The following is a 21,888-nucleotide window of genomic DNA, read 5'->3' on the forward strand; positions in this document are numbered from 1 at the left end:
GGAAGCGGATCCTACTCCAATCGAGTAAGCATTCCTCACAGGCTATCAGGCGGCTTGGAAGTAGTTTAGTATCTCTCTTCCCTCTTTGGTGAAGTTTTGTTTTGCCTCTGCTGATGTAAGTTGTTGGGGTGAAGTTGTACATGTTTCTATCTCACCTAATATTAAGCTTTTAATTCATAGAAACCTTCTAAAAATCTATTGTAATAAGTAAATGTCACTTCAAATTCAGCCATGGAGGGTTTTCTCACAATGGATTTTAAAGCTACAAACTTAAAAAAACTAAAAGAAATTATAAGTGATATTGTGAGGATTTGGTCAAAATAAAACAGCCAATCAGCATTATGTAAATAGACGTAGACTCCGACTAACCAATCACACTCAACTCCCTCACTCCGTAGTCCCAGTAATGTTTCCTCACCTGTTTTGAAGATCTCGTAGCGCAGAGAGAAGCCTGCCCCCTGGTGGGCGTAGTCCGAGACGAACCGGATCTGGAGGGAGGGCCCGGATGAGATGATTGGCGCCGGGGCGATGTTGCTGCAGTGTCGACCCAGAATGTCGGCAGAGTCCGAAGTCCCGTCGCGGATCTCGATGAAGTCATACCTGACGGAGACGGACATGATTTCCTGCTGTTACAAGCATCCTTCAGAACACGATCTTACATTGAGCTTAATGCAGCAGGAAGAGATTAAGCACGGTAAAGAGATAAAAGCAGAGCGGCAACGGGCAGATAAACATAGATTGATAGTTAAGGGGGTTATGCAACAAGCTAAGCTAATAAAAACCAGACAGGTGTGGAGCTATTAACCATCAGAGTTCAGCCTCGGGACAGAATGCACAGTGTCCAAGCAAAGCATTTAGGAACACAACACAACATTAAGACACAAATAAATATATCTGCCACAGACTTGGCTCTCAGTCAAAGCATCTCCACCCTACTTGTACTGCTCCCCCTCAGCTGCATTCAATATCAATAAATTTAGCTCTCACAAGCCATTTCAGCTGGGGACAACAAACCCGGATTTCACCGACATCAGCTCTGGGCGAGCGATCCCCCAAAATTCATTGAATATCTTTGATCCCACGGAGGAGAATGGAAGGGAGGGCTGTGTTTCAAAACTGAACATACTTGAGCAAATGACTGCAACCTGAGGGAGAAGATGCACGCAAACAAGACAGCTGGATGGACTCATTAATAAGAAGTGTAAAAATAGACAGAGAGGCTCATGAAAAAATAAAGAGGAGAGGAAGGTGAGGACATTAGCAGGGCAGGGGGTGAGGTGGCGGTGGTGGTGGGGGGGGGCGGATTAGGGAGAGAAATTGGGATAAATAAATGTAAAGATGCCTCGCTTTTTAACTTCCACATGCCTGAGCTCTCAGCTTAAACTTTGACTAGCCAGCTGACCCTGAGCTGTAAAAGCAAATACTTAACTGTCAGGTCAGTGTGTGTGTGTGCGGGCGTTTTTATGAGTGTGTGTGTGAGAGAGAGAGGGAAAGACAAAGAGGGAGGGGGAGAGAGAGAGAGAGAGCCCACCTGGCTGATCCAGAATTAGCTCATAGCCCTGTGTGTCATTCCTCCAACATTACAAGACACATGCCGAGTCAGGCGGCACACTTTACGGTCTGCGGAGGATGTTTGATTTAGTCCTTTTGGAACACCACATGGGTGGGGTTTTTATAACATCGGGACAAGTTTTTCCAAATTTGTACTTCTTTTCTTACAACTCATCTTCCACACTTGGAAAATGACATCAATGACGACAAGTCCAGGCCTTCGTGCCCGTACACAGCACAGAATAAGAGAGAAAGAGAGAGACTAAGTGGGAGTAAACGCTGCAGTGAAGTGCAGCGTGAGCCTCGATGAGCACAGTAAATTGTTTTATCTTTGAGTTAAAGGACTATCAGTATGTTTAAATGCCTTACAGAGAAAGTCCCACTTCTTCCATCTGTGGCCTCAGACGTGTGCTGCACAGCGAAAACTGTCATTTGCTGTAAAACACGGTCTTTCTATGCATTGCCTCCTATAAATGACACCATAGCTTTGTTGATGTGATTAAACAGGGGCCAGCCCACGCTTGTGAGCTGAGAGCGAACCACCTGCTTATGAAGTAATAATTCTTGGGTTGCGACAATATTAGAGGTTGTGGAAAGCTCCATAATTTGTGTTTGCTGCCTCCTCAGTGGTTAAGTGCTGTTTTCAGTAAGTTGTTCTTGACTAATTTTTCTTCCAGACTTCAATCTCTTTTCGTCAGCTTGCTTTTCTTGTGTGTCGTTTTTGTATTTTCCACTAAATATTCATGTCGCCGTGTTTCAAGTTGCGCAACTGTGACTAATTTCCGTGTGTAATTTTGGCCTCCATAACGCCCATCCCTGTTCCTGTTCCTCGTCACAGCGCGAACAACTGTCTCTTCATATTGTGATTCCCTGCGTAACTAACTGCATCGCCACGGGAGCCTGTGCCAGCCACGTTGAGGACACCCTCCCAAGATCTACACACACAAACACACTTGTCTCAATTAGTTCATATGACGACGCCGTCAAAAAAAACCCACAAAAAACCACACACACCAGGGCCGCTGTTGTCCCGCTAATTACTGTGATGGGCTCTTTGATGCTGAAAAGACATCACAGACGCCACTTTTAAACGCAGCCTCTTTGCTAATGTTCTTTTCTCACTACTTCCCCAAAATGAAAAGTATTCACTAAAAGCTGAGAGGTACCAATCAGCACTAAGCTGTGTTTCTCCGTGGCATCTAAGCACTTGAGACTGCTTCCGTACGGCAGCTTGGAATAAAACCTGGATTAAGTAGAGTCACTAAGCCTCTTTTTTTTTCGGCTATCTCCTTCCTTCCCATACAGAGCATTCAAACTAAGACTGCTGATGGAGGGATAATCTCAGCCACATTAATCTGGGTTAGAACGGCTCACGTAAAAAAAAAAGGTGAGGATCAAAGTGTGAAAATGCTGCAGTGGATCTTGTAATGTCACCGCAACACTCGCCCGATGACAACATATGGGAAGAGGTGAGTTTCATTAAACTAAGAAAATAAAAAAGATTATGAGATTACACAACAGCAAAGTAATGCTATTGTGAAACTGAGATAAAGCGGTTTGGGCTTCAGAAAGATATTTAAGTCAACTTTACTCATCATTTTAATTAACATAATACATACTGTGTTTTCTGCAGAGCTGGATGTTTGTCAAATCAGAGAAAATAACAACATCCCTGCAGGAATCTCTGCATGAGTTCTTTGGGGCTGCATTTTGAAGGGAAAGCCCCGGCGTGTGGAAGTTTGGATACAAAAAGGTGTTTACCAGGCAAGGAGGGTCTAAAAAATGGTGCTATTGAATTGGATTATTGCAGGACTGAAGATTCACCCACACTCAGGACTAAAAGTCGGGACATCTCTGCCTCTGCACTATTGATTATTCGGCCCATCCCGTCTCTCGGCCTGTCATCTTTACCCCACTAACTTTTATGGAAGTGCGGTTAGTAGTGAGCCATTTACCAATACACAGTATTCTCTGTGGCCCCAGCAACAAACAACATGTGCAAATTATTCAAAAACAGATGTGATCACTCATCTGGAGGGAGTGTGTGTGTGCTGAAAAAAGGAGGCATTTCAGTCTCCTTGCACATCCGCTCAGTTAAAGTAGTGGATGGTTGGGGCTGAAGGAAATCTGAGCAAAAGTGGGCCGGAGGAACACTTGCGTCCAATGTTCTTATACATGTCTTGTGTTGTAATCCTGCATTACAGAGGCGATCGTGAAGGGCTTTAGCGGCGAGCTCCCACGGTGAGCCTGTAAGAGCCACGGCTATCCCTAAGTACGCCTGCTTAGGGCTGAAACTGACACATGCCCAGGGAAAACACACACTCAAACAAGTGCCAACAAACACACACACACAGATATAGGCAAACACCGGCGTGCGCATACACACTCGGCGCTGTATTGCCAACACCAAGCATAAAAGGCCCGCGAAAGAGCTGAGAGCCTAATTAGGTTTTAATTGATTTTGGAGTGGGTCTCTATCCTTCTCTCTCTCTCTCTCTCTCCCCTCTCTCTCTCTCTTTCTGTCTTGCTCTCTCCTGTCATGGATTAGCGTCAGTGAGCGAGTGTTCCTCAGATGTGATTATTGACCTGTTCGCTCAGCCTCTCCCCAGGCTCTGATGAATACATGCATGAGGGCCTGACGTGTGAGAGCCCACTGTCTGTCTCTCTCCAACACACACACACACATAAGCACATTCCAGGACATTGCACACACACATAACACACATAAATCACTTGCACACACTCAAACCCGCTCCCATGAAGACAGACATTAGCGACGCATACCACTCACACACACACACGTACACCCCCCCCCCCCCCCCCCCCCCCCCCCCCATCACCATCCAGATCTAAATTCCATTAGGAGTTGTTTTGATCCAAACCCCGCCTCTGTCTGACACCATCCATTCCCCATTCCCCGCTTTCTGTCTGTCTGGCAGTCTGTCTGGGTCTGCATGACCGACCCTGTGTTTAGGGAGCCATTATGGGACACCAGCCCACCCCCCACCCCACCTCCTCCTCCTTATTCCCCCGTAGAGAATAAACTGGAACAGAGGGAGAGGGGTTAAGGAAACTAAAAACCCTTGAGGGCCAGAAATTCTGCACCAGTCCAGACATGTCCTCTCTCCCTCTACTCTCATATATCACTCCGCCCCCTCCGCCAAAGCAACTAATTGCCTCTCACACCTTCGCTGTTTGTCGTGGACGAGGGGACACTTCCTGCAGGCGTTGGCACCTCGCCACGGAGAGACATAACTGTATGTATACGGCGTTTACATGCATATTCATAGGGCCTCTCATCTCGCCTTCAGCGCTCCACTACTGGTCACTCACGACCTACTTCTGTTATCTTTGGACTACCCATCTGTTTAGTAAGTAGCTCGGGATGTCGCGTTTTAATTGAGTGTAATCGCAGTGCCTACAATAACACATGAAGATTTCATTGGGAGCGTGGAAATTACACAAAAAATTAACACATAATTTGCTGCGGGTGCGTCGTGGTCGTCTGATTTATTTTGTTTACGCTGATAAAAGAGCAACAGCTGTTCTCGAACGTCAGGAAACCAAACTTGGCTCTCCCCAAGACACTCGGGGCTTTCAGTTGAAATGATTTTCCTCTCTGCTCCGTTGCTTCTTCCCTCCATCCGACACCCCCCCCCCCCCTTCCCGTTTTCCACTGTCAGAGAACAGAAACCCACAAGATCCCGATCCAGGAGACGATGAAGAACCGTCTGTTGCTCATCTCTTCTCACACAAGGCGGACGGGGGCACAGCCGACACACACCCACATACTCATGCATCTGCATACACACATGCTATCACCCACTCCTCCCGCCCTTGGAGGGGACTCTAATAAACCATAAGTGCCTCTGAAATATTAACTAGATCCTGCGAGCAAAATCCCTGCAGATCCACGGAGCCTGCCATCTCCAATCTAGCCCAAAAAAACAAATAGCACTCCTCTTCCTCCTCTCCTCCTCCTGCCTCACCTTCCGCCCCCACCCCCGCTGTCCATCACAGATTCATACTTACAGATGACTGGAGGCCAAACCACTGACCACAGGCAGTCTGGGCTCGGCCCCGGCCCTTCCAGCGCCGCATCGATCTGAAACTTCAGACTATAACTGCTGTCTGAGCCGAGGCCGTGACCCCCCCCCCCTCCCCCGCTGGATGCACTTTAACTTACCTCCATCGACACACAGTTTGCGTTCAAGCGGAGAATCGAGACTTGCGCATATGTTTGTGGACCGGGAAACGCTCACACAGAGAGACTGCTGCATGACGCTAAATTAATCATAAAGCTTCGATGCATCGCTCACGCCTCAGTGTGTCTGCGGTGGACGAGAGCAGCTGATCACAGAGAAGCCTGGTGTCGACGCTCACCTGCACCTGTTAGTTATTATATCATCATTACAGCACTGGCAGCTGTAATAGTCCAGACCGCCGGATGCTGATGACCATGAACGCCGGCAAAGTGCCAGATATTGACAGATCAGAACCGGAACAACTCCCTTTAGCCATGACCTCTGACAGCTCATCTGTCTCCCCTTTCACCCTCAACCATCACCCTCCTCCTCCTCCTCTTCCCCCCCTCCCCTCTCCGGCCACTGCTGATCATTTATCGATTTCCCATTATAAGCGGAATACGGACATTGATCCCACACCTCTCTGCTCCCCCCTTTGGGGATTGGTAAGAAGGTGATATCATGCACACACACACACACACACACACACACACACACACACACACACAAAGAGTTGTTGCTATGTGTTGGTGACGCCTCTCACTGTGACAGGGCATGTCACAGGCCACACCACTTTGAGTTTGTGTGTGTGTGTGTGTGTGTGTGTATCTTGCGAGTGTGTGTGTAAAGTTATAAAGTTATATCATCAAATCTTCTCACCTCAGGCTGCGTTCAATAACAAATAACCAAATAAAAATGAGAAAATAAAACCCACAGAGGTGGAAGAAATGGATCTTCCTTAATGACTACAGTTTTATGGCATGTGTGTGTGTGTGTGTGTGTGTGTGTGTGCGTGCACGCTGTCTATATGTGATTCTTCCTGTTTCAATGTTTAATTCAAGTGTGTAAAAATAAAACACTTCCTCCTCCGGCTAGAGGAGAGGGAGAATGAAAGAACAAAGAGAGGTGAAAGAGATGGATCAAGAAAAAGGGGGAAGGAAGATGAAGCAAAAGAGAAAGAGAGGTGAAGAAAAACAAAACGGAAGAGTGAGGGAGAATCATCTCCACTTCTCTCTCTCTCTCTCTCCTCAGCTCCTGGTATATCACTAGGTAGCATCCTGGGGCTTGGTGATGGCAGATTGCATTAGAGATATGGGCCTGATATTTCATCTAGCCTTTATTACATTTAGTTCACATCAATCGGCTGGCAGCCTGGAGGTAAGAGCTATTTGGCACGCGGCCGGACTCCCCCCCCCCTGAAATGAAATCCTGAATTAAAGTGCCACCTCAGACATGGAGCGCCTGCATAAGGCTGCGGATTTGATTGCTGCAGTAGAGCCGCGGTTTGGCTGCGTTACACCATCCGAGTACTGACTGTTTGAACCCACTGAGGGAAAATCACCAGCTGGCCTGGGATATTAGCCAGAGTACAGACCCCTTGCCTGGGCTGACCAAGCACTTTTCTTGGTTTTATAAGCGCCTAAAGTGCCCAAGGGAGGTCATGATGGCTGATGAGCACTCTAACACCGACGGGTTGCATGCCTAAGTGTGTACGTGCATGTGTCTTCAAGCGTATCCACTGAAAACATATGTCCATTTAGAGCCTTTATGACCGTGTTATCGTCTCAATATTTTTTTCTTCCTCAGTGCGTTTCAGCGATCAGCAGTCTAGACCACAAAGCTCTGCGCCTTTCAGGTAACACGCAGCTCCGGTTTTTCTCTGCCGCCGTCTCTGTAATCCCAGCTGTCACGCAGATTTTCAACCCTGACCGAGATGGAGAGCCCTCCACCTCTGCAGCCCTCCGGCTCCCCTCGCCCTAACCTCGCGGAGGAGCGTGAAAACATGCAAAAATCTACTCTCTGCTCACTCCCTCACACTGCCGTGCCTAATCATACAGCCAAAAAAAAAAAAGGAAGCAAGGAAGCAACCCCTAACAGCACTACAGGGCTTGGATCAATCTGGGTAAAAAGCATAACACAGGATGGAGAGAGCAGGAATATCGAGCCATACTTTGGCTTTTTGCTCTTATTCCTGCTGCGTTTCCGTCACCCTAAAGGGAAATGCCTCCTCAGTGAAACTCTGAAGGGCAAACACATTAGGTTTAGAGGTTATGCATAAACAAATGTTGGCGTGATCCCCCTATCCCTCTCATGGGCCTTTAAAATGGGGGTAATCACTGGGAGGCAGGGCGGATAGAGAGAGATGGAGGGAAGACGGAAGCAGCTAGTCTTACAAATCAACACTGGCGTAAATGCTTGCAGAGTTACTCACATGTAGACGCCTTTCCCCACCCACGCTCACTGACTCTCTCTCTCTCACACACACACATACAGACACATATAGGATGAAGGGAGAGTGAGTGGGAGTATGTGTTAGAGGGCAGGCCAAGGCCTTGGTACCTCCAGGCGAGAGTGAAGAAAAAAAAAAAAAAGCCCCAATCCTACTAAAAGCCTCTGTGGAGAGGAGAAAAGAGGAGGCATTTCAGTTTTCTCCTCTTCCTCCTCCCTCGGCCTCCTCCTGCCCTGCGCGCCTCCGGCTGTGAGAAACTGCTTGACACACTGCTTATCAACAGCTGAGCCGTTCCTCTCTCCACCACTACAGCGGGGAAGTCCGGTGTGTGCTACAGTGTTGACACAGTGGCGCTGGTGTTAAAGCGTTATTACTGAGGAACATATTGCAAAGGAGATAATTATGCAACATTCTGTCTTTGGGAAAAAAAAAAAAAATGACAGAAACCTGGAGACACAAAGCTGAGACATCAAAATAACATTTCCAGCTCACTGCAACGTGACACAGCTGCGTGAATAGAGCTGACAATCATTACAAACCCCTTTTACCAAAGCAAGTCACTGATGTCCTCATGAAAGTTACATTTTTCTCCTGGCCACACAAAGTGCTTTGTCAGTGAACAATGCAAAAAAAAAACCCATCTAGGATTATTAATTCTTCAATTTAGGGAGAAAAGCGGGGGCTGGAGCGAGCAGAGGAGAAATAAACGGCCGTAATTGTGGAGTCTGCCCTGTTGAATCACGTCAGTGTTCACTTTAAAGACACAACACACGCAAAGAGTCTCATAACGGGTAAACTGTGTAACGTTCCCCCCCGAGTTAGTTGTATAAAACTGGATTAAACAGTAGAGACCGTGACTTCCTCTGAGGTCAAAGACAATAGAGGAGCATATGATTTAGATTATTCATGTTTGAGAACGGAAACTGACCAACGCACATCCAAACAGCTGGGCCTCATTGTCTTCTCCTTCTCTTTCCCTCCTCTTTCCTTTCTCTCTCTCCCCTCCCTACAACCTTCAAAACTACATCATGATTGTTTTCTTTCATCCTGTCTGCTCTGCCCTCCTGAGTGCCCCAACTCCAGACACACACGTTTTCAAATGCAGCCTGGCATTTGATTATCAGATGGACGGGGGGGGGGGGATTACAGCTGATAATGTCAGATTGTTAAACGCAAGACACACACACACAAAATGCATCTGATAGCTTTTGCCTAAACTTTTGAATTGTGCCGTTCAAATCAATATCTTGTCCTTCGACTTCAACAAAACTTTAAGGGAATAAAACACAAATATCTCCCAGCAAATCACCAGTTTAACCAGTAGGAATAATTATTCAGCCGTTTGACTCAGTCTTTCCATTCAGTCTTCGCTGTGATGCTGTTTTGTTTGTCCGTATTTTACCATCGTGCGAGCGAGACTGAAAACTTGGATGTGGTAACTGAGAGGTCATGTGCAGCTCACGTGCCCTTGAGCAACACATTAAACCCAGTAATTGCTCTGAAGAAGCCTTTTGAAAAAAGGCCGATACTAAAAGTCTGCTGTCGTAGCGGGCAGCATCCACAATGTGCTGTCTAATGGCGTGAAAGTGAAAAAGGATGGCGCTGAAAAGAGAGCTCGCCGCTCTCTTAATAAATAATTATCTCACAAAAAGGAAGCCACAGTTAATGGTCTGCGATTTGCAGAAAGCTTGTACCTACAATTAAAATTTCTTTTGCGACTGACCTGTTGCGGTCAAAACGTGGAAAACGTTTGTACAAGTTGGGATGGAGCCAAACCGCTGGCAGTGAATTATAATAGTATGTAAAAATCTGTGTGCTCCAACAGGAAATTACTTATTTGAGATACAAATGCTTTTGCGGCATACTAATGAAAATGTCAACACAAATCACCATTCAGCCAGAATAATAACACACCATGGAGTCTTATTGGTCAAAGTAATGTCGCTCTGATAGAGAAAAGTGGTTTTAAGGCTTCACTCTTATGACATGACTCCCCCACCCTCTCTGTCTCCTATTTGCCCACCCTTCTCTCCCCCCACCCCTCCCTCGTCTTACTTGCAGTCCAGCCTCTCGATCTCAAAGTGAGGGTTGAAGTTGAGGACGATGCGCTGCGAGGGCTCCGGCGCCGTGATGATCCAGTGGCAGTTCTGGTGAGGTGGGTACTCCAGAGGGTAGCCGGGGGAGGTGATGTACCCCGCCTCGCTGGCATCGAAGACGCCGCCGCACTCTGGCGCTGTGGTGGAGGAAGAGAAGGGTGACAGGGAGCAGTTATTGATTGTAGCATGGAGAAAAAACCAGAGACAATTCGACAAATTGAGCAGGTTTTTTTTTTAAATTTGAAATATAGTTGTGATGCATCTGTGGGCCCCGAGTCAAACCCTACAGTCTAACTCCCCAGTAAATGGTACACCCCCTCCCAACAGTGACTCAGAGGACGCTCCTTCATTTACCTTGTTTCTCTGTATGAAGATGTGATGAGCAACAAATGAACAGTAAAACAAAGAAAGCAATTTAGGCCGTCAGTTACGAGGAAATTGGAAAAACTTCTCCATTGTGGATTCTCAATGCGAGCGGGAACACATGGGTAAGCTATTAAAACAATAAAAGATCATCACTGCTTCGTTTGGCGAGCACTCACACACACACACACACATACACACACACACACACACACACACACACACACACACACACACACACACACAAAAACAGAGAGCCTTTTTCACCCTCTTCCACACCCAGGCTCTTATCTCTCTACTTCCCCGTTGGGAGCGCTCTCCAAGTGTAATTGTTGCTCCGGCAAGCCAATCTGCAAACATTAAGACACATTCCCTGATCCTATCACGCTCTCCCAGGAACAATAGCCTGCCAATGGCATTGCTCGGACAGCTTAGACAGGAAGTGACACACAGACGGCCTGTCTAGTGGGGTTCGGGGCTTTGGGTGGGGGGGGTGGGGGGTCACCCCGACTCTGTAATGAGAAACTAACGCGGCAACAAAGGCTGTATTCTCTGCTTGCAGCCTGACAGCCACAGCAGCTCGCTCGCTTTGCGTTATCTCCCATAAACACGCTAAACACATAAACTCACCGACACATACAAAAGGAACATGTATATGAGTATTCTACATCAACACACACACACACACACACACACCCAGTGGGATATCACACATTGCGCACAATGGCTCTTTTATTACTCTTCCGCTGCAATAGATTTGCAGGCATTATTATTCTTTATGGAGAGGCAAAGTCAAAACGTGTTCTCCATGACAACAGCAGGGGGGGGGGGGGGGGGGGTTGGTTTAGCACTCCTACCTAACACTGTACATGTGCATGTGAGTGCGTGTGGTGGCTGATGCACCAGTGGGATCTCCAAATGTAATGAACTGTGTGATATTGAACTCAAATGTTTTTCTTAATATTGGAGCTGAACCGTACAGAAGACGGAAAACGGGGCGATGGCAGGCAACAGACTAAAGCTCATGGTATACTGTCATTAACAATGCACTACCAAACGGTGGGCTTAACCACTCACCCGCTGGGCTGGATCTGTTCCTGACATAAATGGGTTGATATTCTTGCCTGTTTCTTTCAAATTTCTGTGAAAGCATCAATAAAGGAAGCGGAAAGAGGAGGAAAAAAAACCAGCACCAAAGGCTTGAAGTGTAATAGACCCTTCAAGTGTTGACATTTCCACCGCCTATTGTGCTTAAAAGGCACACTTAAGATTCTCTGACATTTGATAGAGCTACGATGGCTTCCTTACTTTGTTACTGGAGAGGAGCAACGCCCACGCTCACACACAGGGCACGCACACACACACACACACACACACACACACACATACACACACGAACACAAACACACACACACACAGCTGCCGGTGATTTCACGCGGGTGCACGACTTCAGCCGCCCACGTGCAAATGCACAGCTACATAAATGTACAACCGGCGCGCGTGCATGCAAGTTCAGAGATACATGTGTGCACACGCTTGAACACACACCCACGCATTTATGCACTTACTTACACACACACACACACACACACACAGAGGAGCTGCTCCATGTTCAAACGGCCACCCACGCATGCACACATCCAAATACATACAGAGGGCCTGTCAATCACAGCAGGTGGAAAAAATAGCTCACTGAAAAATTTCAAAAAAGATAGCAGGGATGGCAAAGAATGACAGACAGAAAGCAAGCCCCACACACACACGCACACACGCACGCACGCACGCACACATGCACAGACATCTCTTTATCTGTTGCGGCTGTGCAGACAGACAGTCATTGTTGGGAAACCTATGGAGGGAATGGCGTGCAGGAGGCTATCAGCACGCAGAGCCTCAGCAGATTAAGCCGTTTGGGGAGAATCCTGCAGCCTCGACACTTTTTTCCCTGAGCTGCCCATTCAGTGGCCTCCAAGGAGGATGAAGAGGAGGGGGGTGGAGGGAGAGGAGAGAAGGAGTGGGAAGGGAAGGGAAGGGTGGGGAAAGGATTAAAGTGGGAAGAAAAAAATGGAAGAGGTGAAGGAAGAGAGGAGGACAGGAAGCAAGTGGAGAGGAAGAGGAGATGAGGAAGGGTGGGCTGAAAAAAGGGGGAGAGACAGCGAGACGATGGATAAAACATGGATTAAGGAAGAAAGGGGAAGATTGATCGGAAGGGGAGGAGGGTGAATGCGCTGGGTGGGGTTGATGTATGACGGGCTGGTGAGAGGACATATGTGGGAAGAGTGAGAGGGAGAGGGAGGACGAGTGACAGGCAGAGAGAGAGAGAGAGAGGGAGGCGACAAGAGGTGATGAGGAAGGAGAAATACAGAGGGTGAGAGAAAGATGCAGTGACTGAGGGAAGAGATGGAGAGTAGGGACTCTGTGTGTGTGTGTGTGTGTGTGTGTGTGTGTGTGTGTGTGATGTGCAGAGAGTCTGACGAGCCTCATTAAGACATGCCTGCTATCCAGCGGCTCCCTGTAGACACTGACCCCACTGGGAAACCTCTGTCAGTCAGCACACTCACACACACACACACACACACACACACACACTGGCAGAGTGTGTGTGTGTGTGTGTTTCTGCTGAAGAGAAAATATAAAGAATAATGGTGATGCAACACGAATTTATCTGCAATAAATGAACCGCTGTGAGAAGATTTCTTGATTATAGTGACAGATGTGTGTGTTTCTTTCTAATTGCTCAGATGTCCATGGCAATTATTTAGTGCAAAATGTATGTGTGTGTGTGATTGTGTTTCACTGTCAAGCATAATGTTATGGTGAGAACAGAACTTGTGGTATTGGATGAGTAACACAGGGGAAGCACTCAGGAGCTGCCAGTGAGCTTCATGAATTACACTGTCCCTTCTACTAGAGGAGCCCATCTGTCTACACACACACACACACACACACACACACACACACACACACACACACACACACAAAGTGCCACATATGTTCCTACCATGCAAGGGCCCAAAACCCTATTACATGAGAACAATGTCACTACTATGTGTGTGTGTAGACTGTATGTAAGAGTGAGTGTGTTTTTCTTTGTTATTCTGGGTGTTGTGCGGGTGAACCTGAAAAGCAGCAGAAATAGTTTCAATGTGTGTGTGTGTGTGTGTGTGTGTCTCTACATGGCAGCCACGCCATTTGTTTTTTCATGCCAGTGAATGTGAAGTAAAGTCAGTCTCTGCGTGTGTGTCTGCGCGCACATCCTTCCAGTCACTCCGGATCAAGCCCAGCCCAGAGACGTCTTTGTGCCCGCTGTGAATGCCTTTATCTTCATTATCTGAGAAAATGTGCATATGTCTGCATGTCTTAGCTCACATTCTGTAGTGTGTATGTACGTGTGTGTGCGTGTGTGTGCACGCCCGCGCTCTCATTTCTATTAGTCGCCTTATCTGGGAAGTATGGCGTCACGCTCTGGGATAAGCTGCGAGTGTGAGGAGAGGCGCTGATAAATCCCTCCATCATTCCTAGTGTCTCTTGCCCCTCCCTCCCTCGCTCGCTCCCTCCTTCATTCCACCCTCCCTCCCTCCACCCCACCTTAATTAAAAAGTGCTATCGCCCAGAGTGAGGGAATGAGAGGGGAGAGTGGGCAGCGCTCATCCATTCAGTCAAGAGCAGGGGTTGTCTCCGCGCCTTGCTTTTAATCTCACCCATTCCACACTAGACTGGACCCAAGAAGAGGGCGAGGGTGAGGAGGAAGGGTGAAGAAAGGGGGGGATTCACTTTCATCGCCCTGCGCTTTAACACCTTTATGCTGAGACAGAGTGACAGTGCTTTGGGAAAAAGGTAATAGTGGTAGGAGTGAGTGTGTGTGAGAGTTTAAAATTCACACCCTCGCTGATACAGTTAATTATAATTAATATGCTGATTTCAAAGCATTCTGGGAGTCATTTTGTCACTTTCCATACTTGTTGCATATCTGAATGATATTCTGGTGCTATTTTAACAGTAGGCTAACATGTAAAATAATTCTAAGTGCTAAGTTCATTATACTAATGCCATGAAATCACATTTGGTTTTCATTAAAAGAGGCTTCATACCTCATGATAAATATTGTATGTGGATCATTATTAAGAGGAGCACAGTCCTTTGGGGTCTTATCTTTGAAAAAAAAGAAAGTACAGATTTAATTGTAAGGTGCAGAGGAGAGTGGAGATTTTCCTGCAGACTGAGAGGTGAAAAACGAGGCGAATAAAAGTCCACCGTGCGCTGGAAGTGAAAGCAAGCTAGACACCAACACTTTTATCACCTCCTTTTCTTCTCTTATCTGAAATACAGCAGCTGGAAAGTAAGAAAACACCACTCAGGGATAGTTTAATGAGGAAAAAGCCGGAGCTATAAAAGCTAACTCCTTGCTCATGGGCTAAAAAGTGTCTAATTTGGCATGTTGTGCTGTAGGTGAAGAAATGAGCACATTTCCTGTATTTTCTATGATGGATTTCCTGTTTCATGATGAGCGACAGGACGCCCTTCGACTCAGGTGGAGTCGACATATTCTGCAGCCAGTTATCCACTAGAGGGAACAGACATTTGACCAAAAGACAAAGCAGCAAAACAACAATCAGCCAAGAAACGCAACAGCTTTTTTGTTAAAGTGCTAAATGTGTTTAAAGGAGGGATTTCTTCTAACAAAAGCCACATCAAAGGCAGATAATATCCCAGAAATCCTCTTTTCCTCTCCGCCTGTCTCCCTTTCTTTCTCCCTTTCTTCTCCTCCTTCCCTAACAGGATAAGTGCCCCATGCTAATCAGCTAAATGCACAATGCTGGCCATCCTGATCAATGGTTCAATGGATCAATCGGGGTAAACAGATGGTTGCTGGGGCCTACAGGGGGAGGTAATGGCGGGGGCCTAATCCTAAACACTACCTGACTACAGTATCGCGTCTCCTTCTCCCTCGGTGCTCTCTTTTGTCTCGGTGCGGCACCGTCAAACCTGCACCGCCGAAGCACTTTTCACTAAAGATTCCCCCTCTGAAGAGCGGAGGGAGAGGAGCCCACACCAGCAAGGGAGAGCTGTGAAGAATTGAGCTTTGCTGCAGGAGTCTTGGTGATTTGTTGCCGCTTTCTACACCCTCTCTCCCACCCACCCACCCACCTTACACACTGTTACCTTTTAGTGGAACCGACTGCTTAAAAAAAAAAAGAGAATTGTTCTTCTTTCAAAAGCTGCTTTTCTTTAAATTCACAACCTAAACTGTTTCCTCTCGTCCCCTCTCCTCTTTAACCCTGCTTGTGAATTACAGTAAATTTCAAATGCTTTCCCTCTTGACAATGCCCCCCCCCCACCCCCCGTCCCTCCAGCTCCCACCTAAGCCCGTCCCTGAGCACCCGTTAAGACCCCCCTGTGCGGCTAATGCGGCAGAATGAAAAGACCCAGCTCTGTTTTATTTATGGGGGTCTTGTTTTTAATTTCACCCCGAGTGCGGCGGGCTGTTCCAGGGCTTTGCGTGAGCCTGTGACTCTCATACCTGACTGGTATTGAACGGCCCACTCAGTTTGTCTTTGGCTATGAATGCTAATAGGTGACCTTGTTTTCGCAGCTGATACCTCTGAGGCTGGGGGCAGATTAAAACACTGAGAAATGCAAAGAATAAAAGAGCAGGGTGTGGAGGAGAAGGGGAGAAGAGGGGGAGAGGGAAGGCGAAGGCGCGCGAGAGAGAAAAAACAAACAGAGAAGGGCAGAAAAAGACCAAACGAGAAGATAAAAATGAGGAAGCGTTCACTGAGGAGCTAACATTTGGAAAAGAAATTATTAAATGAATAGAAAATCCAACTCTGGAAGAAGTTGATACTAAAAAGTGGAGAGGATACAAAGCCACCCACTCAATAAACATGCAAATGAGCTGCTTAATGGCCTGAATATTAATGCTTGTGGTAATTAATGTACATGTCACTGAGTCAAACTATTGTGATTACAGTACAAGTGGAGTGGAAGTCTCTCGGCTTTCGGATATAAAGATTGCGGCGAGGAGGTACCGAGACATGAAAAGGGTCTTTTTCTCTATTCCACGTGAAGGGTGCCACCAGCAGAGAACAGCAGGCCACAACTGCAAATGTCCAGAGCACCGAACATCTTTCATGGATCATTTACCCAGAGACCATGTGAGATTTTTATGCTTACAGAGGTTTCTGGCTGAGAGGCCTCAGGCGCGCATCAGTGTGTTCAAAAACATTATATTTTCAGGGAAACCTTTTTTACTGCGGCTGGAAACGGACCAAGTTGCTAAAACCCAGACGGGGTCTATCATCAAAAGCAGGAAGTGTCTGGGAAGGAAGGGGAAAAAAAAACCCTTTAATGTGACTATTGTGCCGAACTTTCACGAGAGCATCAGTTTGTAACAACGTCTGATTTTTTCAAACGGCAGAGACGCTTCGCTTCTTTTATTTCCATCCTCCCTGCAGAGCTCTGCCAGAGGCTTCACCCCCTCTTTAGCTGGACGAGCGTGTCACTTCATAAACCCTCAATGCCGTCTGTCCCCTCACCGTCCAGTGCCATTTTAACTCCTGACCCCTGCACGCTTTGATGTTGCCCTTTCTTCTTACACTCTGTTTGATGCGCACCCCCCCCCCCCCCCCCCCCCCCCCCCAGTCTCTCCTCCAAGGCTTGTTCACTTCTGTTTCCCCCATGTCATAGCCTGGTGGCTGCCACGCTCACTTCTCTTTTTCACTTTTCTGCGCTGTGGGTACAATTGCATCTGCCTTCCACTCTCCTCTGCAGTCACTGTCTCTCTGTCTCCCTCACATCTCTCTCTCTCTGCTGCACCCTCTTCCTCCCCCCTGACTCTCTGAACCTCCCTGTTCTGTCTCCGTTCTGTTCTCTTTCAGTCTCTCTTCCCTCTGGCATCTGTGTGTAATGTGGCTCTTGAGGGGAGCAGAGACATGGGGTGCAGAGTCTTGGCAGGGCGAGAGAGAGAGAGAGAGACAGAGAGATAGACACAGAGAGAGAGTGGAGGGGGGGATCTAGCTTCTTGCTGGCCTGATGGCTGCCAAGAGGCCCACATCTGTCTCTGATCAGCGGGTACATAGGCAGCCAGTAAAACACACACACACACACACCATTCAGAGGGATGACTGTCCTATTTAAAACAAGTAGCCGAAACAAGAGGAAGAGCCCGGGAGCTGCAGCACTCGAGCCAAATGTTAACTGCTCTACAGATAAGAATAAAAAGTACAATAGATCTACTAAAACACAAACATGTCATCAGGCAAGATGCGTAAAGACGCATGATTACGTACCACAGAAACGTGCATGTCATGTTTCCCTTTACGCACGAATAATCCCCCCCAAAAAAAGAAAAAAAAGCGCACATCCACATATAATATAACACTGTGACAGCCGGAGTCAAAGCATCGTAAAAGCATCAGGAATAGCAGAGTGGGAGCCTTACAAGGATGAGTGAGCGTGAGGCCATGTGTCATCCCACCAGTGGCGTCACTTCTCGGCGTGGTAAGCCCCTGCATAACAACCCTCTCCCACCAACACCTCCACCCCTCGACATCTCTCGTGACACAATTAAGCAGCAGCTAATGACTGACATCTTATTATTATTATGTGATCATTTCTATGCAGGTGACCAGACGGAACACTGTGCGCTCCCGGTGTTAAATCCACATTTAATTGGGCTTCTAAATAAATCTGGGCGCTGTTTCATGCTCGAGCTTTGCTCTCCAATGTGGGCTCGTTCGCCACTGTGCCATTTCCGTGCTTTACAGCAGGAATTCGCCTTGTTTAAGTGCCTTAAAGCAAGGCTCCGAGCCCCTCCAGCTGCAGGGCTGCTATTCTTTGGCTCATCCTGCTCCATAATCTCCCCCTGCTTATTGTTATTTGATTGCTGAGAGTGCGCGGAGGTGACGGTGCGCCGCCGCCTGGAGCTGCCGGCGCTCAGCCACCAGCAGCCCTGCCTTCAGCCCTGCACACACCACCCCGAGGAGCACGAGGAGGTAATGAAGGAGAGTCTCGCGGTGGCTGATGAGGATAATGATTATAATGGTGATGATTACAGTCCTAGCAGTCAGATCTTACAATGATAGAGTAGCTTTTACGCACAGTTTCTTGGACACCAGCGAATTTGTAAAATAGCAGGTTATAGCCCAGCCTACGCCTAAAACCTGTTTTCATCCCGATGTGAACTCGCATTTTAATCAGCGCGGGTTTGTTTATTTCCCTTGATGAATAATTAAATGAAAAGAAAAACAACGGGGTAAACAATGCGTTTGAATTTTCAAAAAGCTTCATGCATATAATCAGCTCATTCACAGTCCACTGAGCTGATAGTCAGCTCGGTCCTGGACCCAGTCAGGCTGGGACAGATAACTGTTTCCGATCTGCTGAATATTTGATGAAAGCATCCAAGTTCTTCAGTTTTTGATGTGTCACAACTAGCACGGCACAGCACTCCATTAATCAGGGATTTAAATTTGAAAAAGTCATCATGATTTCCTATGGTTTTCCACACATTAGGGCCTATTTATACAGATGTTTAACCTTTGCCTTCATCGCTTTCTCCCATATTTACCACATTTAAGGGGAAAAAACATCCAAGAGACACATGGATCTGCTTACTACACAATCGCGTTGTCATGTGTATTTGAAATAATCTGAAACGTATGAGCAGGAGTTCTTGTTCATGTGAGGTGATTGTATCCCAGTAGATGAGACAAAATGCAATGTTTAGACTACACTCGTGCTTCTGTGGCGTAGAATATTTCTTTTCCCTTTTATGGGTTTTGGTTTTGGAGACCATGCGTGCGTCAAAATCAAAGACGAAACTACAACTCACCCTCTTCTCCTCTGACTCTCAGCGCCACATGACACATTGCCATTAAAAATCCAATCAACGATGGCGCAAAATCCATCTTGGATGCTTCAGAAAGTCGTGGACGGCTTTTTAAGTTTCTAATTTTTCCACCTCGTGTGATAGAAATTCTGCTGTTCCTCTAAAAAAAAAAAAAAAAAAAGAAAGAAAGAAAAATCCACACCCGTTCAGGCAACAGTCAAAACTGAACTTCAGTGATAATCCCACGGCGTTTATTAAACCATTGGAGGAGAAAACTGTGACAACTACATGTCATTGAAGAAATTCAGTTTTTTTTAAATTTACGCAGCCTTTTGCCTTTACAGTCTGTCCATTCAGTGGAGCGATGCCACTCAAGCTCATCCAAAAAAAGAAAATAGTGAGCAGACAAACTCCTGGATCAAAACTGTGCGTGTTCCGCAGCTGAGCGGCTCCGGAGCTTCTGAACAGCGGCTCCAGGGTGCGTCAAGTTCCGATAGAGCGGCTCCCAGTCCCCGTATCCCCGTCTCTGCGTCCCCGCGTATTTTGCGCACACGAGGGATCTCTTCTCCTCTTGAAGTGGGGTGGGGGGTCGGGGGGTGGTTTGTAGTGGCGAGCTGAAGTCTACAGTAACAGCTCTCAAAGCCCTGGACGCCTCAGTCCGAGTGTCCGAAGCTGCTTTTTAACCGCGCCGCAGAAAGTCACAGAGTGAGAAATACGAAGTGTTGCGCTCTTGTGTCCCAAAATGAAAAAACAAACACCGGTCATGTCACGCCACCTCCTGCGGCACCGCTCCTCTCTCTCTCTCTGCCAGCGGCTCCGTGCTGCCTGCGCTCCGCTCCGCTCCGACACCGGCGTGTGCTCTGTGTGCGCGACTGGTGAAGTGTGTGTGGAGTGAGTGTGTGAGTGATCGCGCTTTTGAGCTGAGCAAGCTATCGCGTTACAGTCACAGCGCCTCGGCTCCGCCCCCTCCCGTCGGTCGCTGATTATAGGGAGTGGGGGAGAGAGAGAGAGAGAGAGAGTAAGGGCACACGGGCACGCGCCCCAGTCTCTCTCTCTCTCTCTCTCTCTCTCTCTCTCTCTCTCTCTCTCTCTCACACACACACACACACACACACACACACATAAAGGACGCATCCCTCCTTTCAGAAGATACCACAGATATGAACTCTTCCACAGCTCAGGCCGAGATAAGACTTGTATTATAATGGCAAACCAGACAGAACTTCTCCCAGGGCTGTTTTCAAAGGAACAGAGAGGAGGGATGAGGAGCAGAAAATCCCAGAAAGAGTGAAAGGGAGAGGAGAGGAGAGGAGTGTCTGACTAGGGGGAGGGAGGAGGAGGGAGGGTGGTTACACAGCAAAATGGCACACGGCCTGGCTTTCACCACAAACACACATGAAACAACCAAGCCAATGTCAAAGCCCTCAACTCAATAGAGGGAGAGCCCACCTCAGCCCTGCCCAATCTCTGCCCTGCAATCAACAGGCCTAAATACAGAGCGGGAGGCCGAGTAATGACACAGTAGAGAGCCTAAAATAATCTGCTGAGAAAGGCCTCTGCAGCGTCCGGCCCATGTGCCCTGCCTATGTCTTGTATTACCAGTGTAATGTAATGGACTGGCTGAGGCCTGGCTGTATAATGAGGTACAGTATGTAGCCTCGCTGGCTTCTTTATTTGGAACAGCTAGGTGCATTCCTAAAGGTCAGGACACATGGGAAACGTTTTGAGGCGATGTAACAAACTGTACACCTTCACCCCCCCCCCCCCCCCCCCCGCAGGTGGAGGTGCAGCTGAATTCAATATGTGGGTGTCGCTGCCTTGCAGAACAGACACAGCAGCTACTATCCTGCCTTATTCTCCCGGGATCACGGCAGTCGAGAGTTGTAAACAGCGTCAACAAAAGACCGCCATGCCCTTGACAGAAGGTTGTATGACAGGTCTGTGTGTCACTGCTTGACTGTCTGTCTGTCTGTCTGTCTGTCACCTCCGTCAACTGTCAGCCCCCCCCCCTTAAGGTTGACTAGATGCCATCAACTTGCAGCATTCTTGCAGGCTGTCAGTCTTTTTTCTTTAAGCCCACCTCTAGCCCGAGGGTGCGGCGGCGGCTGTCAGACGTCACTGTGATTGGCTAATCTGAGCCTCTGGGTGGGGGCCCTCGCTGGCATAAAGCAGTTTGCCATGTGCTATATTATGGAGATGCTACGCCAATGACATTTCTCTCATGTGTGTTACGTGTGCGTGTGTGTGTGTTCATCGACGAGGAAGCATTGATTAAACGCCCTTTAATGAGCACTGGGTGATCTTTGCTTAACCCCCGTAATGACCCCTTCACCCACATAAAGAGAGATAAGAGAGAGAGCCAGTATAAAACCTTCAAGCAACACTAAGTCACTTTCTGTCCCCCCCCCGTCCCCGTCCCCGGGGGTCATTTGATACTCCTCTCTCCCATTTGTCAACATCTCTGCCCCCACCATCAGCTTTCAACCCCCAAAATATTGGGTCAACACATGGCTAATGGAGGGCAACAGTCCACAAGAGAACCTGAGAGAGAGATAGAGACGCAGAGGGAATGCT

General features: G+C 47.7%; 1 protein-coding gene across 2 annotated transcripts in view; it reads right to left on the minus strand.

Annotated features, from left to right (window-relative positions):
• Positions 1–20,206, minus strand: part of nrp2a (neuropilin 2a) — a 59,251-nt gene extending 39,045 nt beyond the window's left edge. The window contains exons 1-3 of one of the 2 annotated variants that reach the window (XM_023393275.2): positions 19,318–20,203; positions 10,081–10,258; positions 419–600 (exon numbers count right to left, since the gene is read on the minus strand). In XM_023393275.2, the coding sequence (XP_023249043.1) occupies positions 419–600; positions 10,081–10,258; positions 19,318–19,393 (436 nt within the window). In that variant the 5' untranslated portion in view covers positions 19,394–20,203. Of the gene's footprint in view, positions 1–418; positions 601–10,080; positions 10,259–19,317 lie in introns of both variants that reach the window. The other variant, XM_023393276.2, reaches the window with a different exon arrangement.
• Positions 20,207–21,888: the final 1,682 nt, after the last annotated feature.

Source organism: Seriola lalandi, unplaced genomic scaffold (assembly GCF_002814215.2).
Source record: "Seriola lalandi dorsalis isolate HSWRI2012SDOR001 ecotype SW California unplaced genomic scaffold, Sedor1 jcf7180002054933, whole genome shotgun sequence".
Classification (NCBI taxonomy): Eukaryota; Metazoa; Chordata; class Actinopteri; order Carangiformes; family Carangidae; genus Seriola; species Seriola lalandi.